The sequence below is a fragment of the Pelodiscus sinensis genome, chromosome 24 (genome assembly GCF_052426305.1).
Source record: "Pelodiscus sinensis isolate ZL-2025 chromosome 24, ASM5242630v1, whole genome shotgun sequence".
In the NCBI taxonomy this organism is placed as follows: Eukaryota; Metazoa; Chordata; order Testudines; family Trionychidae; genus Pelodiscus; species Pelodiscus sinensis.
In genome coordinates, this window is record NC_143075.1 from 16,326,742 (window position 1) to 16,354,581 (window position 27,840).

A 27,840-nucleotide genomic window follows, 5' to 3' on the forward strand; every position below is an offset into this window, starting at 1 on the left:
TGTTTTCTAACGAGATTGCCAACTAATTCTAAGAGTGCATATTTTAGAAGGTGTAGAAGGCCCTCTATTCAGCACTGGTGAGACCACATCTGGAGTACTGTGTCCAGTTTGGGGCTCCCCCCCCCCACTATAGAAAGGATGTGGGCAAATTGGAGAGTGTCCAGTGGGGGTCAACAGAAATGATTAGCGGGCTGGGGCACATGACTTATGCGTAGAGGCTGAGGTAGCTAGTCTGTAGAAGAGACAAATGAAGGTGGTTTGTCTACCTGAAGAGGGGTTCCAAAAATGATGGAGCCAGGTGGTTCTCACTGGTGGCAGATGGCAGAACAAGAAGCAATGGTCTCGGTCTAGGTTAGATATCAGGCTAAACTACTTCACTAGGACAGTGGTGAAACACTGGAATGGGTTACCTAGAGAGATGGGGGAATCGCCATACTTAGAAGTTTTTAAGGACAGGCTTGACAAAGCCCTGGCTGGAATGATTTGGTTGGAACTGGTCTTGCTGTGAGCAGGGGCTGGATGAGATCTCTTCCAGCCCTAGGACTCTATGAAATGTGCAGTTGTACAGCTGTCACAACACATTTGTTGGCTGTTTAGGGAAAACACAGAGTAGTACAGTATATTACAGATGGACTGCACCTCAGTCCCTATAATATAGAGAATTGCTGGGACACAGATTGGTAAAAGCAAGAACAATGAATTTTGGTGATGGAGTACAGGTGTAAATAGAAGGTAATTCTTAATATTGTTTACAGGAAAACCCCAACTTCTGACCACCTGAGTTATGACCCCCTGCACTTACAAAAATGGTTGTAAGTGCAGAAGGGACCCGAAACCCCCTTATCCGCGCCTATTGTAAATGAGGGTTTGAGTAACGATGTTTCCCTGGGAACTAATTGTGTTACAAATCAGGGACCACCTGTATATGTATTGTAGTAGCACCAAAAGACAACTTACCTGGGATTGCAACAAGGAATCCTGTGGCACCTTATAGACTAACAGATTTATTCATGGTGTGAAAATAGAAAGAATTATATTGTAAGAGAAAGATGAATTATGCTAAGTTGCAAGAATACTGTTTGTCTTTGAACAGGAAAGAGATGATTATGTTTGTAGGTATGCAGATCAGAATGAAGCCAGGTGTTCCTGGGATAACAGGAAAAGGAACATGAGGTATTAGGTAGAAAGTAATTGAGGTAGCCAGAGAGATATGGACAGGAGATTGCTGTGTGCTTGATGTGGAAATGAATAAATACTTGACTAGTCTCATACTAATCATGTGAAGTTTTGCCACCTTTTAATCTTGTTAAGTTGGCTTTCTTTTGACTGTATAAATCAAAGGGGTTTGAGTCTTGTATGGGACTCACATTTTCTGGATGTATTAGCAGAGCGGCATTGCTAATAAACAGAGTGGTCTGACAAATCTGAGTCCTGTGTGTCTGACTTTGACAATTTGGAGGTTCCATCTTTGCTGAGGCTATGTGATCCCGGACCATCTTGCAGGATGACCATGGCAGCCGGCACCTGGGCATTTGGCCCGAGCGGTTCTCTGCCAGAATGGAAAGGTGCACAACCACAGCGAAGTCTACGCCATCGAACCTGTTGGTTCCCGCTCTGTTCTGGTAGGGATCCCGGGATCTAACATCAGGACTCTGGTCAGGTAATTTCTATGTTTTGTCCGGACTGAGGACTGTCTTGTCTCTGTGTCTATCCGTCTTCCCTGTGGTGTGAGAGTCTGGGAGCTGTCCCTGTCCGGGGACTGCCCGACCAAGGGGCTCCTGTCCCCGTGGTTTGTGTGACTGGAATCTGCACAATCGCAGCCACACTTGGATAAAATCCTTGGAGTGAACGCAAGGGTGATTGAGGCAGTAGCCTATGAGCTTTTGTGTGTTGCACCAGGCACCACTCTGACAAACCAAAATTCCCTCCTTGTGTGATTGGTGTGTGAAGTCCTCCTGTATGGGTAACCAGACGTCTAAGCGGGGACAGTTCCCTAAAGGGACCCCGGCTCATTTTATGTATTTTAGAAAGGGTCCGGACTCCTGTAAGTTTCTGGAAAAGTGGTCTAGATTGACTCTGCGGGATCCCAAATCAGGGGCCACTGTTAGGATCCTGGGACAAAGACCGAGTGGACATCTTAAAAGACAAACTTGGCCTCCCCAAAACTAAATTGGCTAGAGAAGAGGGAGATTGCTTCATGCAGTGGTGAGAAGAGGCAAATTGTAGATGGACCAAATTGAAGCTCATCTCCCTTAAAAATTCTAATGATAAATTAAAGGCCCTATTGGATGCAGCATCTCCCAACACCAGCCCAAGCGCTCCCCTTTACCCAGTTCTGCGTGATGATCCGGATTGAACACAACCCCCTCGGTGCTCCCACCCCAGTGAGGAAAAAAAGGAAGAAAGGCCTTCGGTAATTTCTGATGACGAGGATGAAGAAGACACCCTCATTGGCCTCGCAGCCCTGCAGAGAGTTCAAGGTCCCCCAGCCCCACAAAGAACCCCTCCACCTTTGAACCGCAAAGATTCCCCTGATTCCTCTTTTGATACTCCCAATTTAATGATCTCACCGTCACCCTCTTGCCCTCTTCCCTCTGCTTCCTGGAGAAAACCCCCTGATGGAAGGTGGGAAAGGGACTCTGGAGAACCTGTTCTGGCACCTTTGCGGGTCCTTAAGACGGAAGGGGGTGGCCCCACTTGGAGTCATAAACCCTAGACTCGTACAGAACTTTTGTCAGTAATTAAAGGTTTTCCTAAGCCACAGGAAAATCCTATTAAATTTGCCGAGGAGTTTTTGCTGGTCTGTGAAACCTATGAGCCCTCTGAGGCAGACCTCCTTCAATTGTGTAAACTGTTAGTCTCTACCAGTCAGTATGAAAAGTGGCTGACTGCAGCAAATTGGCCAGCTGAGGCATGCCATTCGACCATGAAAGATACTGGCCCAGACACTGCGTATAGAGACCAGCATAGGGATATGTAGTAATGCATTTGCTGATGCCGCTGCTAAACATGCTATTGCCATAGAACCTTCCCCAGATGAGTTTCTGTACCACCGCCGTCCCTTTCTGACCTCACCCTGCTCCAAGACTCTGCCCCAGAAGCAGAAAAAGACTCCTGGGTCGCCCAAGGCTGCTCTCTACACCCCGATTCCCTTTGGCGCTCGCCTACTGATGCCTTTGTGGCCCCCTTTTCACTCTACCCGTCTCTGACTGCCCTGCTTCCAACATGCGAAACACCGTGTAAGGAGGGGATGGTCTCTGCTATAACTAAGGCAGGATGGTGGGCCCCACATTTCAGCTCTTTTGCAGCCCGCCACTGTGCCGCCTGTACCACTTGCCAAAGCTACAATGTTGGCAAACCTATAAAGGTAGCTCAAGGGTTCTGGGGCATGCCCCAAGCACCGTTCTTGCATTAGCAGCTTGATTTTGTACAAATGCCTAAGTGTCAATGATATGAATTCATTTTTATTATGGCATGCTTATTTTCGGGTTGGATTGAAGCCTTTCCTTGTCGCAAAGCTGATTCACTGTCTGTTGCCAAATGTTTGTTAAATCATATTATGCCTGCCAAAGGAATTCCTGCCACTCTGTCCAGTGACTGGGGTACACATTTTACCGGACAACTTGTTCAGCACCTGGATCGTGTATTACATGTTACACACCTGCTGCACTGTCCCTACCATCCAAAGAGTGCAGATGCAGTTGAAAGACAAAATGGTGTCCTAAAAAATAAGCTTGCAAAAATTTGTGACTCTACAAGGTTAAGCTGGCCAGCGGCCTTACCGTTGGCCCTTATGGAAATTCAATACACCCCATCCCAAAGACATAAATTAAGTCCTTTTGAAATTGTTATGGGGCGCCCTATGTGAACAATGGCTACCATTACTCCAGTCTCAGACTTGAACTTGACTCATAGTACACTCCTTCAGAATTGCAAGGGACAAATGCAATCTGTAAGTCACTTCCATTCACAGGTTTGAGCCGCCTGGCCAACGGAACCCACCTCTGACGCCTGCCATGCCCTCGAGACAGGTGATTGGGTCTACGTACGACACCACCATCGAAAACACACCTTGGAGCCCCGGTGGAAGGGCCTGCATCAGGTGCTGCTCACTACCCAGACGGCTGTTAAGCTATCCGGCATTGCAGTGTGGATACATGCTTCGCAGTGTAAGAAGACACCACCCCCAGCAGACCAATCATCGCCTCAGAACCACGCAGGGTCAATTTTGACTCCAGAAGACTACATAGAGGAACAGCCTGCAATACCTTACAACCTACGTTCGTGTAAGGGTTGCCAGAAACAGACGACGACCAAAAGCAAGGCCCGAAAAGAAGCAGTAGCGAGCCTAGTGCCTGCTGCCTGGTGGACATAAAACGGTGACTGCGGTTCCCTCAGTTGAGGTGGTCAGAACCAAAAGTGTCTTGCCTTCAATATGTGCCTCTGGTGGTGCCTGTTCCTTGGCCACTGGTGTCTTAAGGTCTGGGGAATCCACAATGACAATTCTTTTATTCACCAACAAGTATGGATCGCTCAGACCCTTAATATCTCTAATTGCTGGGTCTGCAGCCACATCCCAGCCCACTCACAAGCTGGTGTTCCTGTTTTGGCAATCCCACTTAATTCCCCAGGCCTTACCGGAGGACCTCATCCGTTTAATAAGACGTGGAACAGTAATGACACTTGGGAAGCAGTGGGAATAAATGTATATAAATGGATAAGTGTGGTGGAGGGAAAAGGTCACTGGTGTTGGGTGTGTAATGGGACGGGGCTGAATCTGGGGAGGAGCAGTTATCTCCAGCATATTGTAACCAATGGTGTATGGGATTATTCAAACAAGATAGGAGAATGGAGGACCAGGTATGGGGATATGAATTTTTTCTCAACCTGGGATCAAACAGGGAAATCAATCTCATGCGCCCCCTACAGCCACCCTAGTGAGAACAGTACAATCTTTCAATGCCGTGCAAATAACACCACACCCCGTAAGGCGAATTACCATGTGCTCTTCAGGGGATATTACTCCTCCTTTGTAGACACCTGTGTGTCAAATGGGTGCAACCGACCCTTCCCGGCTTTGATAGGGCATCATTGGGACTGTGGGACAAAAGCCTATACTGCGTTACCAGTTAACTGGTCAGGTATCTGTTATCCCGCCCAACTCTTCCCACAATTCCGAGTGTTAGAGTCCTTCCCACGAGAACACCTCCATAGTTTTAGGCAAAAAAGGAGGGACTTGTCAGATGCCCAATGGTATGTGAATCACAGAAGCCCCTTAACTTGGGAAGAGGCTATTGGTGGTTCCTTTATCCCATGGGGGATAAAGGAATACATCATTCAAAAAGGCTCCTGAGGTTACAAGCAGTAGTTGAAATCATGGCAAATGAAGCTGGAGAAAGTTTAAAGGCCCTGGCCAAAGAAACAGGAGCGAACCGACAGGTGGCCCTCCAAAACCGTCAGGCATTGGATATAGTGCTGGCAGCAAAAGGAGGGACATGTGCTCTCATTGGAAAAGAATGTTGTGTATATATACACACCAGACAACACCAATGATGTAACAGATCGCACTAGCCACTTGGAACAGATTGCATATCTTCCCCACAAAGAGTCAAGTTCCCTGTGGAAATGGCTAAGTAACGTCTACAATTTCTCTAGCATAGGATTTCTCTAATTGTTTCAGGGAGCCCTGACTATCCTATTTGGGATCTTAATGATTTTTGTATGTTTTCAGTTAATCTCCTGTTGTATCCAAAATTGTGCAAGACACATCACATAGCTAGCTACCCCTAACCAGAGTGCTTATCTAATGATTTTAAATATCACTGATGAACAGAGAGAAAAAGAACAGTTAATGGGTGGAACCCAGTAATTGTTGGTCATAGGCGTGGCTTTCACAATCCCTCCTTTTGGACAAGTAGAAAGAATTATATTGTAAGAGAAAGATGAATTATACTAAATTGAAAGAATACTTTTTGTCTTTGAACAGGAAAGAGTTGATTATGTTTGTAGGTATGGAGATCAGAATGAAGCCAGGTGTGCCTGGGATAACAGGAAAAGGCACATGCGGTGTTAGGTAGAAAGTAATTGAGGTAGCCAGGGAGATATGGACAGGAGATTGCTGCGTGCTTGATGTGGAAATGAAGATACTTGACTAGTCTCATACTAATCATGTGAAGTTTTGCCACCTTTTAATCTTGTTAAGTTGGTTTTCTTTTGACTGTATAAATCAAAGGGGTTTGAGCCTTGTATGGGACTCACATTTTCTGGGTGTATTAGAGGAGCGGCTTTGCTAATAAACAGAGTGGTCTGACAAATCTGAGTCCTGTGCATCTGACTTTGACAATGGGCAAAAACCCACTTCGTCAGATGCATGTAGTGGAAATTCTAGAGGCAAGTATAAATATACAGGCATAAGAAAAGAGTACCAATCAAGAATAAGGCTGGAGATAATGAGGTCAATTCAGTGAGGGAGGATGAGGCCCAATTCTAGCAACTGATGTGGAGGTGTGAACACCAAGAGAGGAGAAACTGCTTTTGTAGTTGGCTAGCCATTCACAGTCTGTTTATAAGATACTAGGACACAGTCTAAGATTAAACAAAGAAAAAAAACCCACTGATATAGGGCACCCTCTCCCTCATGGCAGCTCAGAAAAAAACAGATGCAAGAAACATTTTCATGCTTCCATTGATTTTGAATGATATCTTCATGGCTCCCAATGCGGAGATCTCAAACAATAAAAAGAGGTGCCTCACTCCATGGTCAGATATTGCATAAGTCACCTGATCTAAGAGCCAAATCCAGGCAGCAACACTTGCTTTTAGGATTAAATACAAAGTTTATAATATTTCAGTTCAGAACACCGTCTGCTCATTTCAAGTCCCACAAGAATCAAAATTCTACAGATACCACATCAAAAGCCCATAGTATCACAGACCCATGTATAAGCCATAGCACTAAAGTTGTAATGAAGTGGGCCCCTACTGGTTGGTCTCAAGATTGTTCATCTGTGTGTCATATGGCCTATATGACTAACAATCAGTTAAGCTTCTGCCCTAGTTCAAGCAGTAAGATTCTTGTGCTTTCAGACCAGGAAGATCTAGGTTTTATTCCCATAATTTCCAAAGGGGAAAGCTGTCAAGTATGGTGACAGTCACAAGTCAGATCTATACCCAATTAAATTACATTCTTTATGTGTATATAAATAAGATTTCTTTTATTTCAAAAGCTTAAACCATTCTACAAATTTAGCGTACAGAGAATTTTCAGAAAGGATACTCCCAAACAGCATGGGCATGTGTATCTACCTAGTCCTAGACAAAGATATGCACACTTGTGGATGCAATGTAGATTATTACAATGACAGCAGTGCACCTAGATAACAAATATATTATCACCCTACCACGGGAGTTAACACTGTACCAGTCACACCAGCTTCCACGCAGCATGAGGTGGCTGAATACTGTACAATCCCAATACTGAAAGTTAACTCACCCTGCCTGGTTCCTGTGTTTTCCCAACTTGCTACATTTGCTTATTTTAAAGGTAAGTATGATGTGTTCACTGATTAGCCAATCAGATTGCCATTTGGGTTACACATTTCCAGCCTTCTAAGTCTTAACAGAAGTTGGCAGGTTCCTCATGCAGCAGGACAGAGACCACTACAGATGGTTCCATAATGACTATCCTGTGGGATAGGGCTAATGGGAAGTAGGGAGGAGGAAGAGAACATGGGAGATAGGGAAGGAAAACTGGAATATTGTGAAGTATCAGAGGGGCAGCCGTGTTAGTCTGAATCTGCAAAAGCGACGAGGAGTCCTGTGGCACCTTATAGACTAACTGAAGTGTAGGAGCATAAGCTTTCGTGGGCAAAGACCCACTTCGTCAGATGCATGTAGTATTGTAGTAGTGGAATATTGTAGAGACTCAACAATCTTTTCTGCTCAAAATAAAGGGACACAGCTCCATCCACCCCCAAGTTCCTAACTTTTAATCTCATTCAAATGCAGATGAACCTGTGGATCAGAGAACACCTCATACACAATTCAGACAGTCTGGATACCAGGGGCGTAAAACAGCATTTGGTTAACTGGTTAAGCATATTGTTTAACTGGTTAACTGACTAAAGGGAGATGGGGAGCAGGAGCAGCCCCCTCCCACCAGGCTGTACCATTAAGGGTGTGGCTTACCAGTTAATCAATTAAACATTCACATCCCTACTGGATACAAATTCTCACCTGCATCTGAACTATTCACAAACACCATGCAGTTCAAACGGGGGAGGGGGGGGGGGGTCAATTTATGTTTCCAGCCTGCTCCCAGGCCGTTTATGACCTTAAACTTCTCTTCTCAGGTTTCTGTAATGACCGGAGATGGGCTAACTATACACAAATCAACCCCACACCACATGTGTCTTCTCACCACGGCAATTTCCCTGCCTGCCTTGGTGGAGATGCTCTGTTTGAAAAATGCAGCAGTTTCCCCAGTTGTAGCCAATATTTCAACCCGAGAATGCAACAAACTACAAAGAAATCCAGTTATTTCTAATCCATTTGCCGAGCCACACGGCGGTATCCGAGTGGGAGTTTACAGTCTTAAACAGTTCAGAGAAAAAACCCTAATGCACATTACATGAAACTGCAACTCAGGCTCATCAGAAACCGTCAGATTACCCCAGGCAAATAATCTACAACTGCCTCTCCACTGCTTTGAAAGCAAGCAGGCTGCAAATTGCACATCAATCCCATCACTGTACCGTCATCACTACAGTTTTGAAACTAGCAACAGGACAGTCATACGAACCTGACGACCGCGTCTTTGGCTGCTGCTCCTAGAAACATCGCGTCCCGGAATGGCCAGTCACCTGTGTTTTTTGACACAGCCGTGGCTCATAAGCCGGGCAGCTTTTCAGCCGCTCTGATCCTCAGTGAACACGCCAACCAGTTCCCACGATCGCGCCGCGTTCGCCAGCCCTGGGCAAGTTTTACAAGCAAGAACTTCCCTGGACAATTCTCTGCAACCCACCGAGGCTTGCATGTAACAGAGCTGTTGCATTCCCTCCCCCCACACAACACACACACACACACACACACACACACAAGCAGAGCAGCGAGGAGTGGAGGAACCCGAATTCTGGAGAGCTGTTTGTTTCAATTCACACAGCAATCCTCTCGGCAAACCCACTCGGCGTGTAACCCAAACACCAGCCAGGGCCTGAGAGCAGGGACTGGAGCAATCAGCTATTTTCTCACACGCACACGGGCTGTTCCCAGCTCTCCCCTCTGCTAGCAAGTCCAGGGCAGGCAGGCGCCAGGGGGCCAGACGTACCCGGCTTGCTCTCCTCGCGGGCCGCTCGCATGGTGGGAGGTTTGGGGGCTGCGCGTGTGGCTGGCGCTTGCATTCTGTCGCTCGCCTTCTCCCCGGCTCCTCCCCGCAGCGCAGGAAGTGCACGGCGCCCTACCTGTGCGGCTTGGAATTTGACCCCTTGGCAGGTTGCGGAGTGTGCTGCCATGATGTCACGGGCCGGGAGGTGGGGTTTGCCAGCCCCACGAGGTTTCCCGGCAGAGGATTCCTGTGCCCGGGACAGGGAGGGCAGAACGAAGCGTCTTTCGCAAGCTCTTGGGGCATCCCCCTCACTCCTGATCCTGGTCAGCGCCCCGACTGTGCAGATGATCGTGGAGTTAGCAGGAGAGGCTCTGCACAAAGCGGGAGGAAGCGTGTTGCTGCCTTAGAGGGGGGAGAAGGGTTCTCGCCTTTCCCATTGGAAGAAATTAAGGCAGTAGAATCAAAATTGATCCTACTCTGCAGCTCCCCTGCGATTCATGAACTCTGGTAGAGGACTCTTCTGAACAACACTGGAGGATCAACAACTTGGCAGGCCTGGTGACACAAGCTGTAGTCCCAGTTCTGCCTCTGGCCTTCTGGGAGACAGTTTCCCTCACCCCTGCTCTGTCTGTCTTGTCTATTGAAACTGTATACTCTTTGGCTGTGTCTAGACTGGCCAGTTTTTCCAGAAAATCAGCCGCTTTTCTGGAAAAATTTGCCAGCTGTCTACACTGGCCGCTTGAATTTCCGCAAAAGCACTGACTTCCTACTGTAAGAAATCAGTGCTTCTTGCGGAAATACTATTCGGCTCAGCTACATCTAGACTGGCATGATTTTCCACAAATGCTTTTAACGGAAAAGTTTTCCATTAAAAGCATTTGCGGAAAAGAGTGTCTAGATTGGCCCGAACGGGAGCAGCATAGTATTTCCGCAAGAAACACTGATTTCAGACAGTAGGAAATTCAGTGTTCTTGCGGAAATTCAAGCAGCCAGTGTAGAGCTTACCAGTCTAGACACAGCCCTCCCGTTCAGGCAAAAGTCCCTTTTGCGCAAAGCTTTTGCGCAAAAGAGCCAGTGTAGACAGCTCAGACTTGTTTTCCGCAAAAAATCCCTGATTGCGAAAATGGCGATCGGGGCTTTTTTGCGGAAAAGCGCGTCTAGATTGGCACGGATGCTTTTCTGCAAAAAGTGCTTTTTGTGGAAAAGCATCCGTGCCAATCTAGACGCTCTGTTCCGAAAATGCTTTTAATGGAAAACTTTTCTGTTAAAAGCATTTCTGGAAAATCATGCCAATCTAGACGCAGCCTTAAGGTGGGGTCTGCCCTGATTGGAGCTTTTAGGCAGCAAAACTGCCAAAGTCACATAGTCGAACTCCAGTTTTCAAAGAAGTGACCTCAGCACTTTACCCGGGACTTTCAATAAGGCCAAGATGCCTGCATGCCTAAGAGAGTGCAATAAAAGTAATCCAAATTAACTCGGGTGTGAATGTAAAGAGTCTTAGTTAAATCACATTATACACGTGTAAACACACTTCTTGAGAAGTAAAGGGATCTTAATTTGATTTAATTTAATTTACTTAATTCATGAAGCGAATTAAGCTAAGCTAAGACAAGGTCACTTTAATTCCGAGGGGTTTAGTGCAATTTCATCCACTTCAAACATTAATTCAGATTCATTTTCCTGAGTGTTCCCTCGGAGACACTGCTGCAGTATAAATACTAAGAAAGATAGCAGCAGGTTGTCCATACACTACTCTCCAAGGTCCTATCTGTGCAATAACTGTCTCTTTACTAGCCCTTTTGCTACTATTTTATTGGCAACAGTGCAGGTCCATTTCTAATAACAATGGTAGGGAAACTGAGGCATGGGGATGGTAGCTTGAACAGCATGACACTGTTCTGTATAGAAGATAGTAGATGACTCCAGTGAAAAAGGACTATCAAGCCTTGTGAGTTTAACTCCCGTTTAGTTTGGGGATAACGGAAAGCTGTCAACAGCTGCTGCCTATTTGATGTTGTACACGAAATATTTTCCATAAATTTTCACAGACCATTGCCGGTGGAAATATCCACAACACAAATCTGCTCCTTAGCGCTGACAGCTCTATCTCAGAATGGAGGGCAAGAACTGAAAGAGTCATGAAGCCTGCACATTCCCTCTCCCCCCAGAAATGGTTTCCCATGGCAGGCATAGCACCCTGGAGTGGAGCGATGTGTGGAAGAAGTTTGCCCTGTACCTGTGGTGAAGAGGCCTTAGCCTAGACCACAGGAGACACCCTGTCCCCTTTCACCAGCACTAAATTCACTAGTAATTTTTGTCTGAAGCAGCCCATGCCCCTGCTGGTGCATGCAGCCTTATAAATGTGCTACGGGAGGAGGTCCCCAAGCTAAGGCACCCCCAGCGAATAAGGCGTGCCAATGGAACTCATGCCCATTGGGAAAGACCTAGTCAGAGCGTAACCACCTAGCAGATCTCCTTCAGCTACCAGAACCCGAAGGCCTGGCAGGGCGGGGCACAGGAGGGACCATAAAGGGTAGAGATGGCATAAGAACCTTGGGTGGGGGAGAGGAGGGCAGGAAGGCAGGAGATGAGCCAACAGAAAGAGAGAAGATGGCATCCTGAGGGGGGATAAATACAACAGCAACAGGGCCAGAGATGGAAATTGGAATGTGCCTTTAAACGGACGTTGTAGGTTGACGAGGCCTCATATGAATGGGAAGAAGCCAAACGGAACAGGTGCAAGTTGCTACATTCTCCACTACGATTTGCTTTTTTATCATCCAGGCTGCTGCACGACTCCTGCCCTGAGAACCAGGCCCCATTTGTAATTTATATGCCACGTCGAAAAGGTGGAGCAGGCAGACATTGGGGGGGGGGCGTGGATTTATGTCTGTCTCATTGTGTCTTGTAATGGCAAACGTGGAGCAATAAATACTGATGGATTGGATGGGTTGGGACCTTGGACGGGCAGACACATTTCAGATGCCGAGATGAGGTCACATGACCTTGTTTCACACTACTGTCTTGCTGCTGCTCAAGGCTGGTCTGTGATTGGCCGAGACAAGGTCACATGACACGTTTTGCATCTAGTAAACAACCTGCAGGCTTCTTTCCAAATAACTCATCTGGTTTATTTCCATTCTTTCCCACTCCCATGGGGCCAGCTTTAAGCAGAGGCAACGAGAGGCAGCTGTATAGGCTGCAGCATCTCAGGGGGTGCTGGAACAAGCAAAGTCCACAACAGAAAGGCCACAACGAGCCATGCTCTCAGCCTCCAGGAGCTTATAGAACAGCTTCATAAACCCAAATAACCATTGTACATTGCCTTTTTGCAGCCACTGAACACAACAGAACTGCCAACAAGTGTGAATTAAGACTCTCAGCCTGCATGGTAGTAGGTATATCTCCATTTACAGATGGGGAAACCGAGGCACGGCACTGTAGTCCAAGGTCACACAGTGAGCAGCATTGCCAAGAACTCCTGAGTCCCTATCTCATGTGCCTTAGCCATAAACCATGCTCCGCTATGCAATGAAGGCAACAAGCTAGTGTGGGATGAAACCAAAGGTCAAAATCTTGTCTTCTCTATTCCCGTCTTCTTACATATTACCAGGAGTGCTTATCACTGAGTTCTCCTGAGTCTCCTGCAGATGTGCCTTTCTGTAGCTTGAGTCATATCTGCCCCAGAATCTGAGCCATGTGCATAACAAATCTCTTAAGTAAACAGCAAGAGCAGTTCCCAGAAATCAATATCATAGGCATCTCATTACAGCTTGTGACCATGGCTAGGCGTGCACTCTCCATTTCATTCTCCACCAGCTCCATGCAGATACTTGCAAGGCAGACTGGTTGGTAGCATTATGTCATTCAAAGCAGGCATCCCCGTTTATCCTGATGACAGCTGGTAATGTAATTCACATGCCGAGAGCGCGTCTAGACTACCGTCCTCTTTCGAAAGAGGAATGCAAATGAGGGAAATCGAAAATGCAAAGTACTGATTTACTAATCTTGTGCTTAATTTGCATAATCTTTTCTGATCATTTATTCGGAAGAGATTTTTTTGAAAAAAAATGCAAGTTTTGATGGGATTCTTTAACAAAAAAAAAAACCTTTTTCGAAAGAACCTTTATTCTTGAAAAAATGAGGTTTACAGGGTTCTTTTGAAAAATGTTTTTTTTCCAAAAGAACTCCGTCTAGACTGCTTTTCCCCCCAAAAAAAGCTCTTCCGAAAAAGCGATCAGAAGAGATTATGCAAATAAAGCGTGAGACTTCTAAATCAGCGCTTCAATTGCATTTTCGATTTCCCTCAATTGCATTCCTCTTTCAAAAGAGGAATGTAGTCTAGACGCACCCTCTAGTGCAGTGGTTCTCAAACTTTTCGGCATCACGCCCCCTTTTTGATTTTTGAGAAACCCTCATTCCCCTCCCCCCCATAAAAATAGCAGCAAAACTTGGGGTGGGATTGACGGGGGTGTGTATGGCTGGGTCTCCTCATGCCTCCCTGGAATTTTTTCACCCCCCCCCCCCCGGGGGGCACGCCTCCCAGTTTGAGAACCCATGCTCTGGTGTGGTTCACTATCCCATCTAGTGGCACTTAGACCACTTACAGTGAGAGATAAGAACAAGGGAGCTCTACAGTCTAAGATAAGAGCCAGCTGGCTTTATAGATCAAGCTGTACAGTTCCTATGTGGAGGTACTAGGTTCAAATCCCACCTGGTGGGGGTTACAGTAGCATATCCTCAGCAACAGCCCAAACTCCTGAAGGCTTGATAAAGATGGGCCCTAAATTGCCCCTTTGCAGCAGCTGGAGTATTTTTGTCAAGCCAGCAGATCTGGGCCACAGAGTTTCAGATTCAGAACCCAGAGTCAATTTGAGCTGTGATTCTGGTGCAGATCCCTCTACCAGCAACATGTGCTTTCTGACTCAAAACAGGCTGCCTAGCCATCACTGACAGACAGGGGATCCATTATGTATGGGGCCTGCCTGCGACCAATGAACATTCCTAACTCTCCGTGCTGCACGCTGACTTCTCACATTTTCACAGCAGCTGGGCCTGTGAGCTCATTTTGCTCTTTGCAAAGAAGGCTGTAATCCCATGCAGGGGCCACCGGTATTCCCCTGGCTCTCTGTGGTTATGAACCCGTTACTGACGATACAGGAAGAGAGGCGAGGGAACAGAAAAATCCACACTGTCTCCACATGAAAGGGAATCTGTGGTTTGAAATTTAGGATGTGGAATAGCTGCCTGCCAGGCGAGGCCCAGCTCCGTTCTTGTTAAGACTCGGGTCAGACAGTGACCCGCTGCCCTGAGCCAATGCTGACATGAAAGACGGCAAAACGGGTGACTGGCGACAGCGAGGGGAGAAGGTCAATTGGCAGTTTCCATTTGAAACATCCGCTTTCCCAGGGGCTGAGAGAGTTTGGTCAATTTAATCTGCTCCAGACCAGAGAGATGGGTTTTCTAAAATGGGGAGAGAAAAGAGTTTGTTCTTCCCTCTCTTAAATTATTGCTACTTTAGGGATGCCCAAAAGGTTGTTTTGACCATATTCTGTAGTGGTTTAGTTTTGGTTGGTTAACTTTTTTGTGATCTATCTATGGTACTACTAGCATGGCTTCCCTCCCCATAGTTCCTGAACATCTCACAATCTCCACTGTATTTATCGTCACCCCACCTATGTGAGCAGGGCAGGTCTATTATACCCATTGTACAGATGGAGAACTGAGGCACTTAGAGGCTAACAGACCTGCCCAGTGTCACACAAGGAGCCCATGGCAGAGTGGGAGCTGCACACATCATTTTTCAGAGAGAAGTGAATTCCCAGCCAGGGGAATACAAGACACTGAGTGCCTGATTCTTAGAGGTGTTGGGCAACTGCTACTCCATGGGAGGTCCTGGGCACTAAGAAGAACTTTGTGGTGGATGAGGGCTGTTTCATGAAGGATTTCCAGATTTGAAAATGTGGTTTCATTCTGAACAGGAGTGGGAACTGAAAATTCTGAAATTCTCCATGAAGGAAAATTCAGACTAATTTGTCAATTGAAGTTACATTTTGAGAAAATCTAAGCCTTTCATTTCAATGTTGGATTTTTTTAAAAATTGTATTATCATATCAGACACTGTACAGAAAATCGACACGATCTTCTACAGTTCGATTTAGTGGGTCTAGGGAAGACCCTCTAAATCAAACTCAAAGGGTGACCCCGTCAAAATCAGTGCTCCTGACGAGGAGTAAGGGAAGCCAATGGGAGCACTGGGACCTCCCGCTGTGTGAACGGTGCAGAAATGCAATGTAAGATACGTCGACTCCAGCTACGTAATTAAGGGAGCAAAATGTTTCTGTTTCACATCTAAATATCCTATTTGGACATGGCTAGCACTCACCCGGCCCTTTTTTTCCAAAAAAAAGGAATCCCAGTGACGTGAATCTGATTTTGTCATGTATGTTGACGTCATCAGAATGGTATGTTCCGACTGAATATCATCAGTCTCTCCAGCCAGTGTTAGTGCTCATCACCCTGCCCAGTGTGCATGATCTTGATAGTTCGAAGGACCATCAACTCCCACTGAAGCCAAAGGGAGTTGAGGGTGATCAGCAGCTCACAGGTGGGGCCCGGGCCCCTCCATGAGCTTGTGAATTACAATAGGTGGCTTGTGCCGAAGCTTCTCAGTGGTGCTTCAAGCCTGCCTAGACCCTCCATTCCAATGGTAACAGGCGCGGCTTGTATGTCCGGTGTTTTCCTACAACTTGCTGCTCTGTGCCAGCAACACAGCTGCTCTCTCGAAACAGATGCAACTTTGGGGATTACGAACAAACCTGGAAAAATACTGTAGAATTTTGAACAGCGTCGCTCTGTTTCTTCACAGGACTGTTTGGGAGTGGCGTTTGTTTCTGTTTCCTCATTTTAATAAGTGTCAGCTCCTGCCATCTGCCTTCGTTGTGCTGTCTTGGCTGGCGCACGGCGTTTGGCTTGGCACTGCCAGCCTTGAAGCAGACATAGTGGCACACAACTGGCCAAAGCCTGACATCACTCATAGTGCAGATGCCAAATGCTGGCCTCGAAAAGCGTCCAAGCTCTCCCAGCAAAGGACAGCCAGCAGCTTGCCGTTAACCCTGTGAGGGGCCCAGTGGGAAAAGGCAGCATGTTTTACACAGCTGTCCCTAGCCGCCTTTCTGGTTGCCTTGCTGGTGACAATGCAGCAGGTATCCCATTTGGGCACATCCTGGGCTCAGAAAGCTCAGGGCCCCTCACGGGCAGGAAACCTTTCCTTTTGCCTCTCTCCATCCTCTCCTCCCGTCAGTCCCAGTCACTGGGGAAGCTCTGCCTGCCTCATCTCTCTTCTTCTCCTAGGCATCCCACGGCCTCACCCCCAAGCTCGGATTCTCTCCACTCTCCTTTCTCCCTCTCCTCCATCCCTGCTGCCCTGCTCACCCCAAGACTCACTTTCCTCTTCTCTCCTTATTACCAAGACTAGGCCCCCTATCCATTGGAACAACTGAAACAGGGTCTCATCCTCCTTCAACTACTGGTCATCCTTCACCTGTTACTCCAGTCCCTTATGTTTGGTGCACTGCACTCTGCCCTGCCCGTTACTCCTGCTGATGCTTCACTTCCATGCACTTCCCACTCAGTTCATGATGATTCTCCTCCCCTTCCCCTTCAGTCTAGAGATGTTAAATATCGGTTAATTGAAACATCGAATAACCTCAAGAATTCTTATCGGTTAGTTGATTATTCTATAGTCCCTGGGGACTGGGCCGGCAGCCAGTGCACCCTGGCCCCACTCCCGAGGAGCCCCCTGTCACTCCATGCTGCTGCCTCTGTATCAGAGACAGCAGCACAGGGTGCCAGGTGGGTGCTGGTCTGCGAGGGGAGCCAGTTTAAAAACCAGCTCCTCTCATGGACCGGCTGCTTGTTACCCTGTGCTGTTACTTCCAGTGCGGGGTGGCAGCAGCCCCTGTTTAGAAGGGATCTGAGCTCCCGGACCCGGCATGAGCTGGAACTGAACCAGGCTGCCTGTCCACCCAGCTCCTAATACACTATGGCTACGTCTACACTGGCCACAATTTCCGGAAAAGCCATGCAAATCAGGTAAGTCAGGATAGGGAAATCCGCGGGGGATTTAAATATCCCCCGCGGATTTAAATAAACATGTTAGCCACTTTTTTTCCAGCTTGGGGAAAAGCTGGAAAAAAAGCGTCTAGACTGGCGCGATCCTCCGGAATAAAGCCCTTCAAAGTAGGAATAAGAAATCCTCCGGAAAAGGGCTTTATTCCAGAGGATCGCGCCAATCTAGACGCTTTTTTTCCGGCTTTTCCCCAAGCCGGGAAAAAAGCGGCGGACATGTTTATTTAAATCCGCAGGGGATATTTAAATCCCCCGCGGATTTCCCTATTCTGACTTACCTGATTTGCATGGCTTTTCCGGAAATTGTGGCCAGTGTAGACGTAGCCCTTGAATGTACAGCTGCAGCAGGGGTAGGTCCCGGCCCCATTGCAAGCCAGTACTGATCTGGGCTGCTGGCCAGCCTGCTAAACAATTTACTGGCAAGGAGAGGGGGAAAATGTGTGTGGTCTATAGCATTAACCTATAAGCTTTTGCGTATTGGTTAATTGACTACACCAGAGGTGGCCAACCCATTAAACGAAGAGAGCCGAAACAGTGGTGGAAAAAATGGGAAGAGCTGCACCAAAATTGTTGAGCTGCACTTTCAGGGGTGAAGAGCCACATGCGGCTCACGAGTCGTGGGTTGGCCACCCCAGGACTACATTATTACATCCCTACTTCAGTCCCTGATGCTCTTCCATCTCTCCTCCTGCTTCAGTCCCAACAGGTTTTATCGTCTCCTCAACTCCTGCCCATAGCTCTGTCTCTTTCTTTTTTCCCCGTAGGCCGCCTCCTTGCTTCTCCCCGCAGATTCACTGCCCAGAAAAGGCTGTGACAGCACTTGCCCCAGATTTCTACAGGAGAGTTGCTAGTGTAAGTTAGTGCCGAAAGTTAGTGCTTTGAAACACAAAGGAAAAATAGAAACCAGCACTGAGGGGCAGACCTGCCACATAGTTCTGCAACTTCAGGATCTCTTTGTGAATGGAGCGAGCCCAGCGGTTAGTCAGGTGTTTGAACTACCCCAGCAGCCCTCTGAAAACAGCAAGATGCAGTTTCTGATCCCTGGCCAAAAGGCAGGGAGTCATGCTACCTGAAGGGAGGAGCTGTACTTCCCAGAAGAATGCTCTCACAAGCCAGGTGCTGATCAGCTGCTCAGAGGTATTACCTGTCACCTTAGGTACCTCACATGCCCTCAAGGCAAACTTGCTATTGCTGAGATATCTGCGGGCAGCATGGCTGGCAGGACTGTCACAGCTTAAAAATCATCTTCACCCACGGGTAATTCCACAGAGCAAATACAAGGGGGTTAGGGACCTGAAAGTCTTTGATCCTGGCACATATCCCTTGCCAACGCGTTACCGTCCATCTCATACTGTTTGCATAACCCTTCTCGTGCTCTAGTGCATTGTCTGTGGAGTCAAATCGCTTGGCGGTTCTCCAGGCAGGGTTACCGGGCTTACCAACAGCCTAGCGCATCTGCACCGGAGAACCAGCAGCTCTGATCAGCTCTATGTAGCAATTATCCAAAGCAAAGGGCTGGATCCAGACTAAACAGGAAGTGCTGCAATCCTCGAATGCCATATGGACAGTCCAGGGCAGCTCAGTTACACTGGGAACGACACTCCTTGCTGTGCATGGACACCATCGTAAGGGTGATCAGAACCCGGCCCATGATGTCTGTGAGCCACATAGGACTCGCCTGGACATTAAGACAGCAGTGGAAGAAAACACCCCAAAACCTTATGGGATTAGTTCCAGCAGAGCAGGACAAGCCCTCCCAGAGCTAAACGAGTTCATGACACCGCTGGCCAGTGTTTTCTGTGAGAGGCAGTGATGCTAACCGCCTGGCGCTCTGTTGCTGAGTCTGTTAAGAACACCCTAACGGCACACATAGATTTCTTGCTTTGCTAAGGACTACACCGGCTGCAGGTGAGCAGAATAGTAGTGTTCTTTTCTGCACATAGGTCATCAGCCAAGGATTGCCAAGCACTTTGCAAAGGTTAATTAACTGACCATGTATTGTCTGCAGTCATATACATTGGACAGTCGGGAAAAAAAACTAACCTCAAGGCACAGAGAAAGATGGAGCGTTTTGCCCAACACCACACAACACAGGAGTCCTAGCGCCCAGCGCCCTGCATTAACCATGAGGTTGAAATCCCCAACCTGGAAAGGTGACTTTAGAAACCTCCATGGCACAGCAGGAACCTGCCTCAGGAAGAGCTATGAGGGAAGGATTAACTAAACCCTCTGTTGCCAGTCCTCGCTGTAGGTTTTTACCATGCACTTGAAACACCAGTTACTGCTGTCTCGTCTATGCCAACCCCCAGCTGTCCCCGACAGAGGAGGATTGAATTAGAAAGCCGCATGCTATTAACGTCACACTGAACAAGACAACATAGTCATGGTGCCTCTCATGTTGGAACCAACCTTCAGCACTGCCTCTACCCACAGTCTGCCACAACAAATCTCAAGCTGTGGGTTAAGACTCTAAAATGCATCAGGATCAATGCTCCCTGTAAATGGAGTGCTTGGGTGTCCACCCAGGAGAAATTCAAATGCTGCCCAGCTGGTAAGCAGTACACACACAGCACCCACCGCCAGCAGCTGGTGGTGCACATCTGCACATGCCTCGGGGCACATAAACTTTATTCCACACATGGATGGAAAAAATTAGAGAGCACCCCGGTCAGGATCCTATTTTTATGGGGTCACCAGGGCTGGCTTAGATGAGTAGGGCCCAGGGCCAACGCCCACATCAGAGGGTGTCAGCCCTGTGCAGTAGGGCTAAGGTTGCCTGGGGCTGAAGACTGTGGGCTTCCACTTTGCCCCACACCCCTGGCCATGGTCAATGGGGCTTTGGCTTTGCCCCTCCTCCCTGAGTTGCGGGGCTCGACTCAGGCGGCAGTCCCCGCCCCTGGGGGCCGACAGTGATTTTTGTTGTCAGGAGGGGGTAGCAGTACAGCGAAATTTGAGAACACCCGTTCTAAAAGGTGTGAACAAAAGCACCCGGTGCCCTGCTCCCATCCCCGCCTACTGCATTACAATCAAGGGGTGGTTCTACTTCCTCAGCAATACTTGTATTCCTCCCATTCTGTAACCGCGAAACTGCCCCAGAACGGACTAAGCCAAGGGGGCTAGGCTTCTCCCTCAGAACAAACCACATGGCTCAGACTGGCAGAAGGCCTGGGCTTGTGTGTTTGCTGACAAACTGTGGACTCATTAGCTAACTAACATTAGTTACATCTGCAGAGCCAATGCCACCTTGCTCCCTTATACTGTGTGTGTCTATTGATACCACAAGCAGGGGCTGTCCAGGTGGTCTGGTGAGGGGAAGACACTGCCTGTTTGTTACTTAATGATCCTGCTTGCACAGATTTGCTTGGAAATTCCTAACTGGTTGACTGATTAAAAGTCTCAGGGGAAAGTGTACAGGGAGAGGGTATTAGCTAATTCAATTACTAAAGAGGCCAGATGCTTGTTAGGGTTTTTATTTGGCATGGCTCGGTTTTAATTTGTGACCGTGACCATGACCATGGGGGACATAGGAAGGGGGCTGGACTGGATCCATATCCGTTCAGAGGCTTGTGGGTCGGGTCTTTTTCCTCTCTCTTTGTTTTTGGACAAGATGAAAAGGAATCCTCCTCCATCAGCAGGTTACCAGTGATTCCTGCTTGATAAGGAGCTGCAGAAGTTGTCATGGTGACAAGATGCTGCTCTTCTGTCTGTGGCTGATCTCACCAGCAGTTCACAAAGCCATCTCTTGAGACAGCGTGTAAAGAGCAGATGGGTCCTAACACGCTTCAGGCTTTGAAGGGATTTCACTCCAGCTTCTGGCTGGATGGTGGGGAAGTACAAAGCCAATGGACTTTATACATCACAAGTGGCTGGGATGGGTTTTCTTAACCACGGCCTTTAAAGGGCCAAATCCTGAAAGGTGCTGAATGTCTGCAACACCCAGCATCTAGCACTGAGTGAGATTGCCTCGAGCACTGGGCAAACAGGTCCAGAGAGCTGAAGGAGCCTTCGGAGGCCTGGGAAGCCTGAGAGGAGGTTACAGGCCAATGGAGCTGTTGTAGACAAATCAACCCAAAGAGCACATGCGCATCCATGAAATTTGTCTTGCAAAGCAGAAGCGTCAAACAGCACAAATCAATAGTTAAATGCAGCCTTGGGCCAGCCTTAAAACGGAGGCAATGACTCTGGAAATGAGTCTTGCCCACCTGCAGCAGGTTCAATTCCCGAGCATGAGACAACATGATCCAGATACTGTGCTGGGAAAGGGTGGTCAGGAAACTGTTACCTGAAGCACCGTCAGGGCCTCTGCGGAACAGGATCCAAGGCCAGGTTCGTGGAAAGGTTTCAAGCCTCGCCGTGAACCTGGGCCAAGTTTCGTGCAAGTTTGGGCTGATTTGTAGCTCGGGGTAAAATGATTTCCACTCAAAACCAGGCAGCATTTGGCAGTTTCGGCTGAGTTTCACTTCAAAATTTCTGGGTGCATTCCAACATGAAGCTTAAAGCCAAAGTCACAGGAGAAAGTCTGAAGGGGAAGGAGGTGTAGTCAGAGCACCAGTACTCCATCTGGCTCTACTAGAGAGAGGCAGAAGAAAGAGGATCTGATGGCTAAGACTCAGAAGACCTGGATTTGATTACTGGCTCTGCCACAGGTTCTCTGCATGACCTTTGGCCAGTCACTTGACCTCTGTGTGACTCAGATCCCCCTCTGTAAAATGGGTAGGGAGACCTCCTATCTTGCCCCCCTTGTCTAGCTCACCTGTTTAGACAGTCAGCTCTGTTTCTATCACTATGGTTGTTTTTATAGCACCCAGCACAATGGCACTGTCATTCCAATAATAAATTAAAACATTTTACAGTAACTAAGGATCCAGCCCAGAACATACCAAAGCATAAAAAACTCCACCCTAAAACCACCCATACAAAATACTAGAGCTTCACCAAGCATCAATGGCTGTTGTCAAACTGAGACTGGTCATCCAAAACTCAAGGGCTAACTTTCCGCTGAAAATGGCAGAGAAACTCATCAGTGTCCTGGGAGCTGAGAAGTCTGCGGATGAAATAAATGACCATGAAATTTCAAATCGGATTTACACTTTGCCATTTGCATTTTTCTTACAATTACCTCCTAAAGGTGCCCCGTGGGCAAAGCAGATTAAGGTTCTCATGCAGTTGTCTATGTAAACTTACCATACCATTCTCCCAAAGCAGAGTAATTTAACCTGATCCTAAATTCACTAGGTTTCTTGCACTATAAACCTAGAATGGTGTCCTCTCTCTATGGGACCAATTATTATTTTTAAAGTCCTTATCTTCTCAATATTCTTCCCTTTCCTTGTCCTATTCATTCATTCGAAATAGCTCATTCAAAAATAAAATAAAATAAAAAACAGAGAGGGTTTTAAATAAAGCTAGCTATGGGGAAAATAACTTTTTAAAAACCTGATCAATATTTTAGAAGGAAAGGGAACATGTCTGGTTGTGACACACACACACTCTTAATATTATTCTCTTATATATATATATATATATATATATATATATATACTAGCAGATTTAGCCAGTGTTGAAACTTCACATTTCTGTTTTATCTCTTTTCTGTAAGGTTTATTAAGAAGCAATCCTAGTCCAGGTCCATCCTATTTTTCTGGCTCATCTTGGTTCAGTCTCTTTCAACATTTGCTTGGTTATGTCAATTTTGAGGACTGTACTTGCTTTGGTGATTCTGTCTCTTTTCTGTTTGGTTTTATGAGATGCAACCCTCTCCCAGGCACATCCCATCTTCCTGGCACAACCAAACCCTTACGCTGCTTCAAATTATGATCAGAGGAAGCTGTATAACGAAGTTGGTGGTCCGAGGTCTTACCGTTTAGGAGGAGTTCTTGATCAAACAGACAGACAAACAGACAAACCCTCTACAATATAGAATAGAATAGACGACTTACTGGGTGCTGCCCAGGTTTAGGGCCATACAGGGGAAGTGAGGGTTGCGTGGTCCACCTACTGGCTTTTCCCTGAGGCTGGCCCAGAGTGGGTAGGGGGACGCATAGCCCACCCACTGGGTTCTTCCTGGGGCAGGAGGGTCGCACAGACTGCCTGCCGGCTTCTCCCCAGGGCCAACCCAGAGCCCACTGGCTTTCCCTAGGGGCTGGCTTAGGGCAGGCGGGATGGCAGGGGCTCTGTGGCGGCTGGCAGCTGCTTCCTGGGACAGTCCGGGGTGGCGGGGGCCGTGCTGTTGGCCAACAGTTGCTCCCTGGGCCTGGGGCACTTGCTGCTCCCTGTGGTCATTCGTGAGTATAACTGTCCCTGTTTTCACACCCCCTTCCAGTTTGATGCTACGCAATCCCATTCCAGCCATGTCCCTTTGTCCTGGCACAACCAAACCCTGACCTTGCTTTATGTTATGATAAGTGGAAGCTGCCGACCAAATGTGGTGGTCCTAGCTCTTACTGTTTAGGAGGAATCCTTGAACAAATGGTCCATTAATACTTATTAGCCAAGATGGGTAGGAAGGGTGTCCCTAGCCTCTGTTTGTCAGAGGCTGGAAATGGGTGACAGGAGAGGGATCCCTTGATGATTTCCTGTTCTGTTCAAGTTAACTCAAGGGGTTACATGGAGTTCCTGTGAACTGGACAGGACGGGTGGGATTTCAAAGCTCCAGAACTGCAGAGACGTAGCTAGTCACAAATATCAGAGGGGTAGCCGCGTTATTCTGAATCTGCAAAAGCATCTGACGAAGTGGGTGTTTGCCCATGAAAGCTTATGCTCCAACACTTCGGTTAGTCTCTAAGGTGCCACAGGACTCCTCGCCGCTTTAGCTAGTCACAAAGACCACTGCTTTCCTGATGCAAAGAGATCAAACAAAACACAATGGGGAGGGAGTGTTTCTCCTTTCCATGTTCCTGTTTAATTCCCACTGATGTCTGTGGGCATTCCAGGAAGGAGGGCAAGAAAGGGATTCATGGATGCTCGGTACAATAATTACAACCCAGCCTGCCCTACAATTTCAAATGGTTACTGTATTTCTCTCCTTCCTGGCCTACCTGGCGTGTCCTGTTGCCGTGCCCTGTCAAAGAGCCGGGAAAGGGCTGCATTTCAGTGGAGGTATGTTCAGTCTATGAAATGCACTGGAAGTCTCCAGCTACCTTTCCCTTCTAGGTGCCGCACGTATTCCTCCGACCCTGGAGAGAACTGGATTTGCACGGGGAATGGAACTGAATGGACAGCAAGGCAGCTTCACGGACAAACTGCCAGGACAGAGCAGGGTAGCTTCACAGACAAACTCCAAGGGGATTCAATGGGCAAGGTTCACGTGGGCACCAGGACAAAAGACCTACTGTTTGACCCTCTCGCCCTGCTGCAGGGAGTGGCTTTGTCTGTGCACCAGATATTTACCATCACAGGGTCCCATGAGAAGCTCCGCTGCTCCCCCTGACGTCAGATAACTTCAGTGCTAGTTCCCGTGCTCAGCGCCTCGCAGGATTTGGGCTGGGAACCTCAAGGGAGCCTCGGGGAGCTGGGTACGGAATATCACTAGGCTAAAGAGGCCGGCGTTGGCCCCTGCGGGGCAGATATTATGCAAAGATTAATCCAGGAGGACGGGAGAGCACAGAGAAAGCACCACAAGGGGGAGAAACCCAAACCCTGGTCCATAGAATAGCCAGATTTTTTTTTTAAATCCTGCGGGGATCACACCAAAAAATTACCATTGTCAATGTCATTCTCCATCTGAGTTAGTCATTTAGTATTGATTATATTTTTCTTTGGAGATGACGAATAATGCACCCTTGTGCAAAGAGCCAGCATTAAGGGTACGCACCACTGATATCTCACTTAAACCCTATCTTGATGACTTCAGTGATGTGTAGACCTCAAGTCACTTGGTGTGCACTTCATCCTAAGAATAGTGCAGGTGGCCTTTTGGTCTGTGGAAAAATGAATCAGTCGGATTTCTGGCCAATGAAGTGTACATCCACTGGGCTATAAGCAGTGCTTTTTTTGTGACGATACTACCTGGTAGGTAGTACTGGCACCTCCAGACGTAGTACTGGCATCTTCAGTCAGAGCTTACCTGGAATGAACAGCACCTCTCTATGCAAATTTCTGACAGTCAGCTGGGCCGTGCCTCTTAAAAGGGCAATGCGGGCCCCACCCTGGCTTTTTTTTTTCTTTTGCGATACAACTTTTCTCCTGGAGCACTGGCTTCTTGCTATTCCTAAGGCGATAATATTTTGGATTACCAACAATGACAGAGAGGTAGGGCGGGCTAGGAGATACGGCACTGAACTAGGATCAGAAGACCTGGTTCTGAGTCCTTTGCAGAATCTGGTCCCTCTGTTCAATATATTTTGGTTTGTTCAAAGAACACCACAAGCCTGCGTAGGCCTCACATTCTTTGCCGGCAGCCCACAGAAATAGTTTTGCGAATGACTGAAATGTGGCATTTTCCAAGCGCTTACAACCTGCTCTTGTCACTCCGATCTTGGATGCTTTACAGAAACGAGGGCTCGGGTTTGTTCTCGACAGGAAAAAGTGACTAAACAGCACAGCGGTGAACGAAAGGTTGTCCCCCGGGGAAAAGAGGACATCAGCCTGTGTCAGAGGCAGGACTGAGTGTCAGCTGTGAAAGGCAGCAGGGAAATAGCCTTGTAAGAGAAGCAAGGAAATTGCCGGCAGCATCCCAAAATGACAGCTCACGATTATGAAATCATGAGATACCTAGATTTATTTTCAAGAGGAAAGGATCGAGGGGGAGGGTGAACAACACAGGAAAACAGGCTCATATATAAGCAAGGTATTTCAGTGGCTTGATTAGTCTTTTTTTTTTTTTTTTCTTAAAGGGACCCTTGCTATCAAGAGTTAGGGCCCGATTTTCAAAATCGCTCTGTGTCTTTCTTTTCCAGGGGAGTTGGGCACTTTGGAAAACTGGACTTGAACAAGGAAAAAACCCCGCCCATAGCCCGAAAGCTGCTTCCTGATGCACAAAGCAGATGTGGAACTCAAACCCAGTGCTGCAGCCTGCTAGTGCTAGGTCCTTGTGTATCTGAGGCCAGCCTAGGCAAACCAAGGTGCTCCTGGCGCGCTGTAATATATGCACTTATTTGGGGTTCCCTGGTTCTGATCCTGCTCCTTCTAGAACCACGCAGCACATCTCAATCATACTCACCCAGGAACCCACCCCTGCAAACAACTCCAGTGCCAACTCAGTCCACACCTCTATACAGTAACATCATCACAGAACCTAACCACATTAGCGGCTCACACCACCGCTCATTCATTATTACGATCTATGCCATCAAATGCCAGCAATGCCCCTCTGCCATGTACATTGGTCAAACTGGATAGTCTCTACGACAAAGGACTAATGGACACAAATCAGATATTCGAAATAGTAACACACAGAAACCTGTTGGGGAACATTTTAAACTTCCCAGGCACTCACTAGTGGATCTAAAAGGGTATGTCTACACTACCCCCCTAGTTCGAACTAGGGGGGTTAATGTAGTCATACGGAGTTGCAAATGAAGCCCGGGATTTGAATTTCCCGGGCTTCATTTGCATAAAGCCGGCCGGCGCCATTTTTAAATGCCGGCTAGTTCGGACTGTGTGCCGCGCGGCTACACGTGGCACGAACTAGCTAGTTCGGATTAGGCTTCCTAATCAGAACTAGCTGTACGCCTCGGTTGTTCCAGGTAGAACCCAGTCCTACACGGCACAGGGGTCCTTTCTTTGACGCCGAGTCCCCTCCACGGCCTTGTTTTCAATGGCACGGCTGGTGCTGAGCGCGCCACAGAACTGAGTACAGCTTGGAAGAGCACCTGACTCAGGGACGCTGGAGGGGAACAGCTCCTGACACCGACACCACCAGAAATAATTCACGGTAACTGGGCAAGTCAGAACCTGGTGCTCTTGAGGTAGGCTCAGGATCTAGCCGCTCTGCCCCGCCAACCCCCTTCCTCACACTGGGAGAGCCTCCTTTATTGTTGATGTTTTCATTCCTCAGGTGAGGGAAATGAACCAAAGGAACAAACTAAACGGAACGAGAGAAAGTCAAATGCAGAGCAGGCAGGCCAGCCACAGTGCGCTCAGTGCCTTGGGGAGCGGGGCCGGGAGGAGGGGCCAAAAGAGACAAAGGTGCTTTCTAGTGCTCCTTGAATGAACGGGTTATGTTATAGGCATGACTCACACCGCCACCTGCTGCAACCCCCACTGCTCAGCCGCTCCACGGCGTCACCAGCCCTCACCTAGGCCTCAGCGCTCACAACTCCCGCCTCCCTCTTCACGAAGCCGCCACTTCCCAGTTCCCGACTTTGTCCTGACAGCTGCCATTCACGCCTCTTCCCGGGCCTATTCCTGCCTCTGCGCAACCCACCTACTCTGCTGCAGCTAGCGAG

The 27,840-nt window shown here is 47.9% G+C and overlaps 1 protein-coding gene across 7 annotated transcripts in view; it reads right to left on the reverse strand.

Annotated features, from left to right (window-relative positions):
- KAZN (kazrin, periplakin interacting protein) overlaps positions 1–27,840 on the reverse strand; it is an 844,711-nt gene that overhangs the window by 192,352 nt on the left and 624,519 nt on the right. Inside the window, exon 1 of one of the 7 annotated variants that reach the window (XM_006132722.5) lies at positions 9,326–9,459. The exons of 5 other annotated variants lie outside the window; for them this stretch is intronic. In XM_006132722.5, the coding sequence (XP_006132784.3) occupies positions 9,326–9,398 (73 nt within the window). In that variant the 5' untranslated portion in view covers positions 9,399–9,459. Of the gene's footprint in view, positions 1–9,325; positions 9,460–27,840 lie in introns of those variants that run through there. One more of the 7 variants, XM_075906500.2, reaches the window with a different exon arrangement.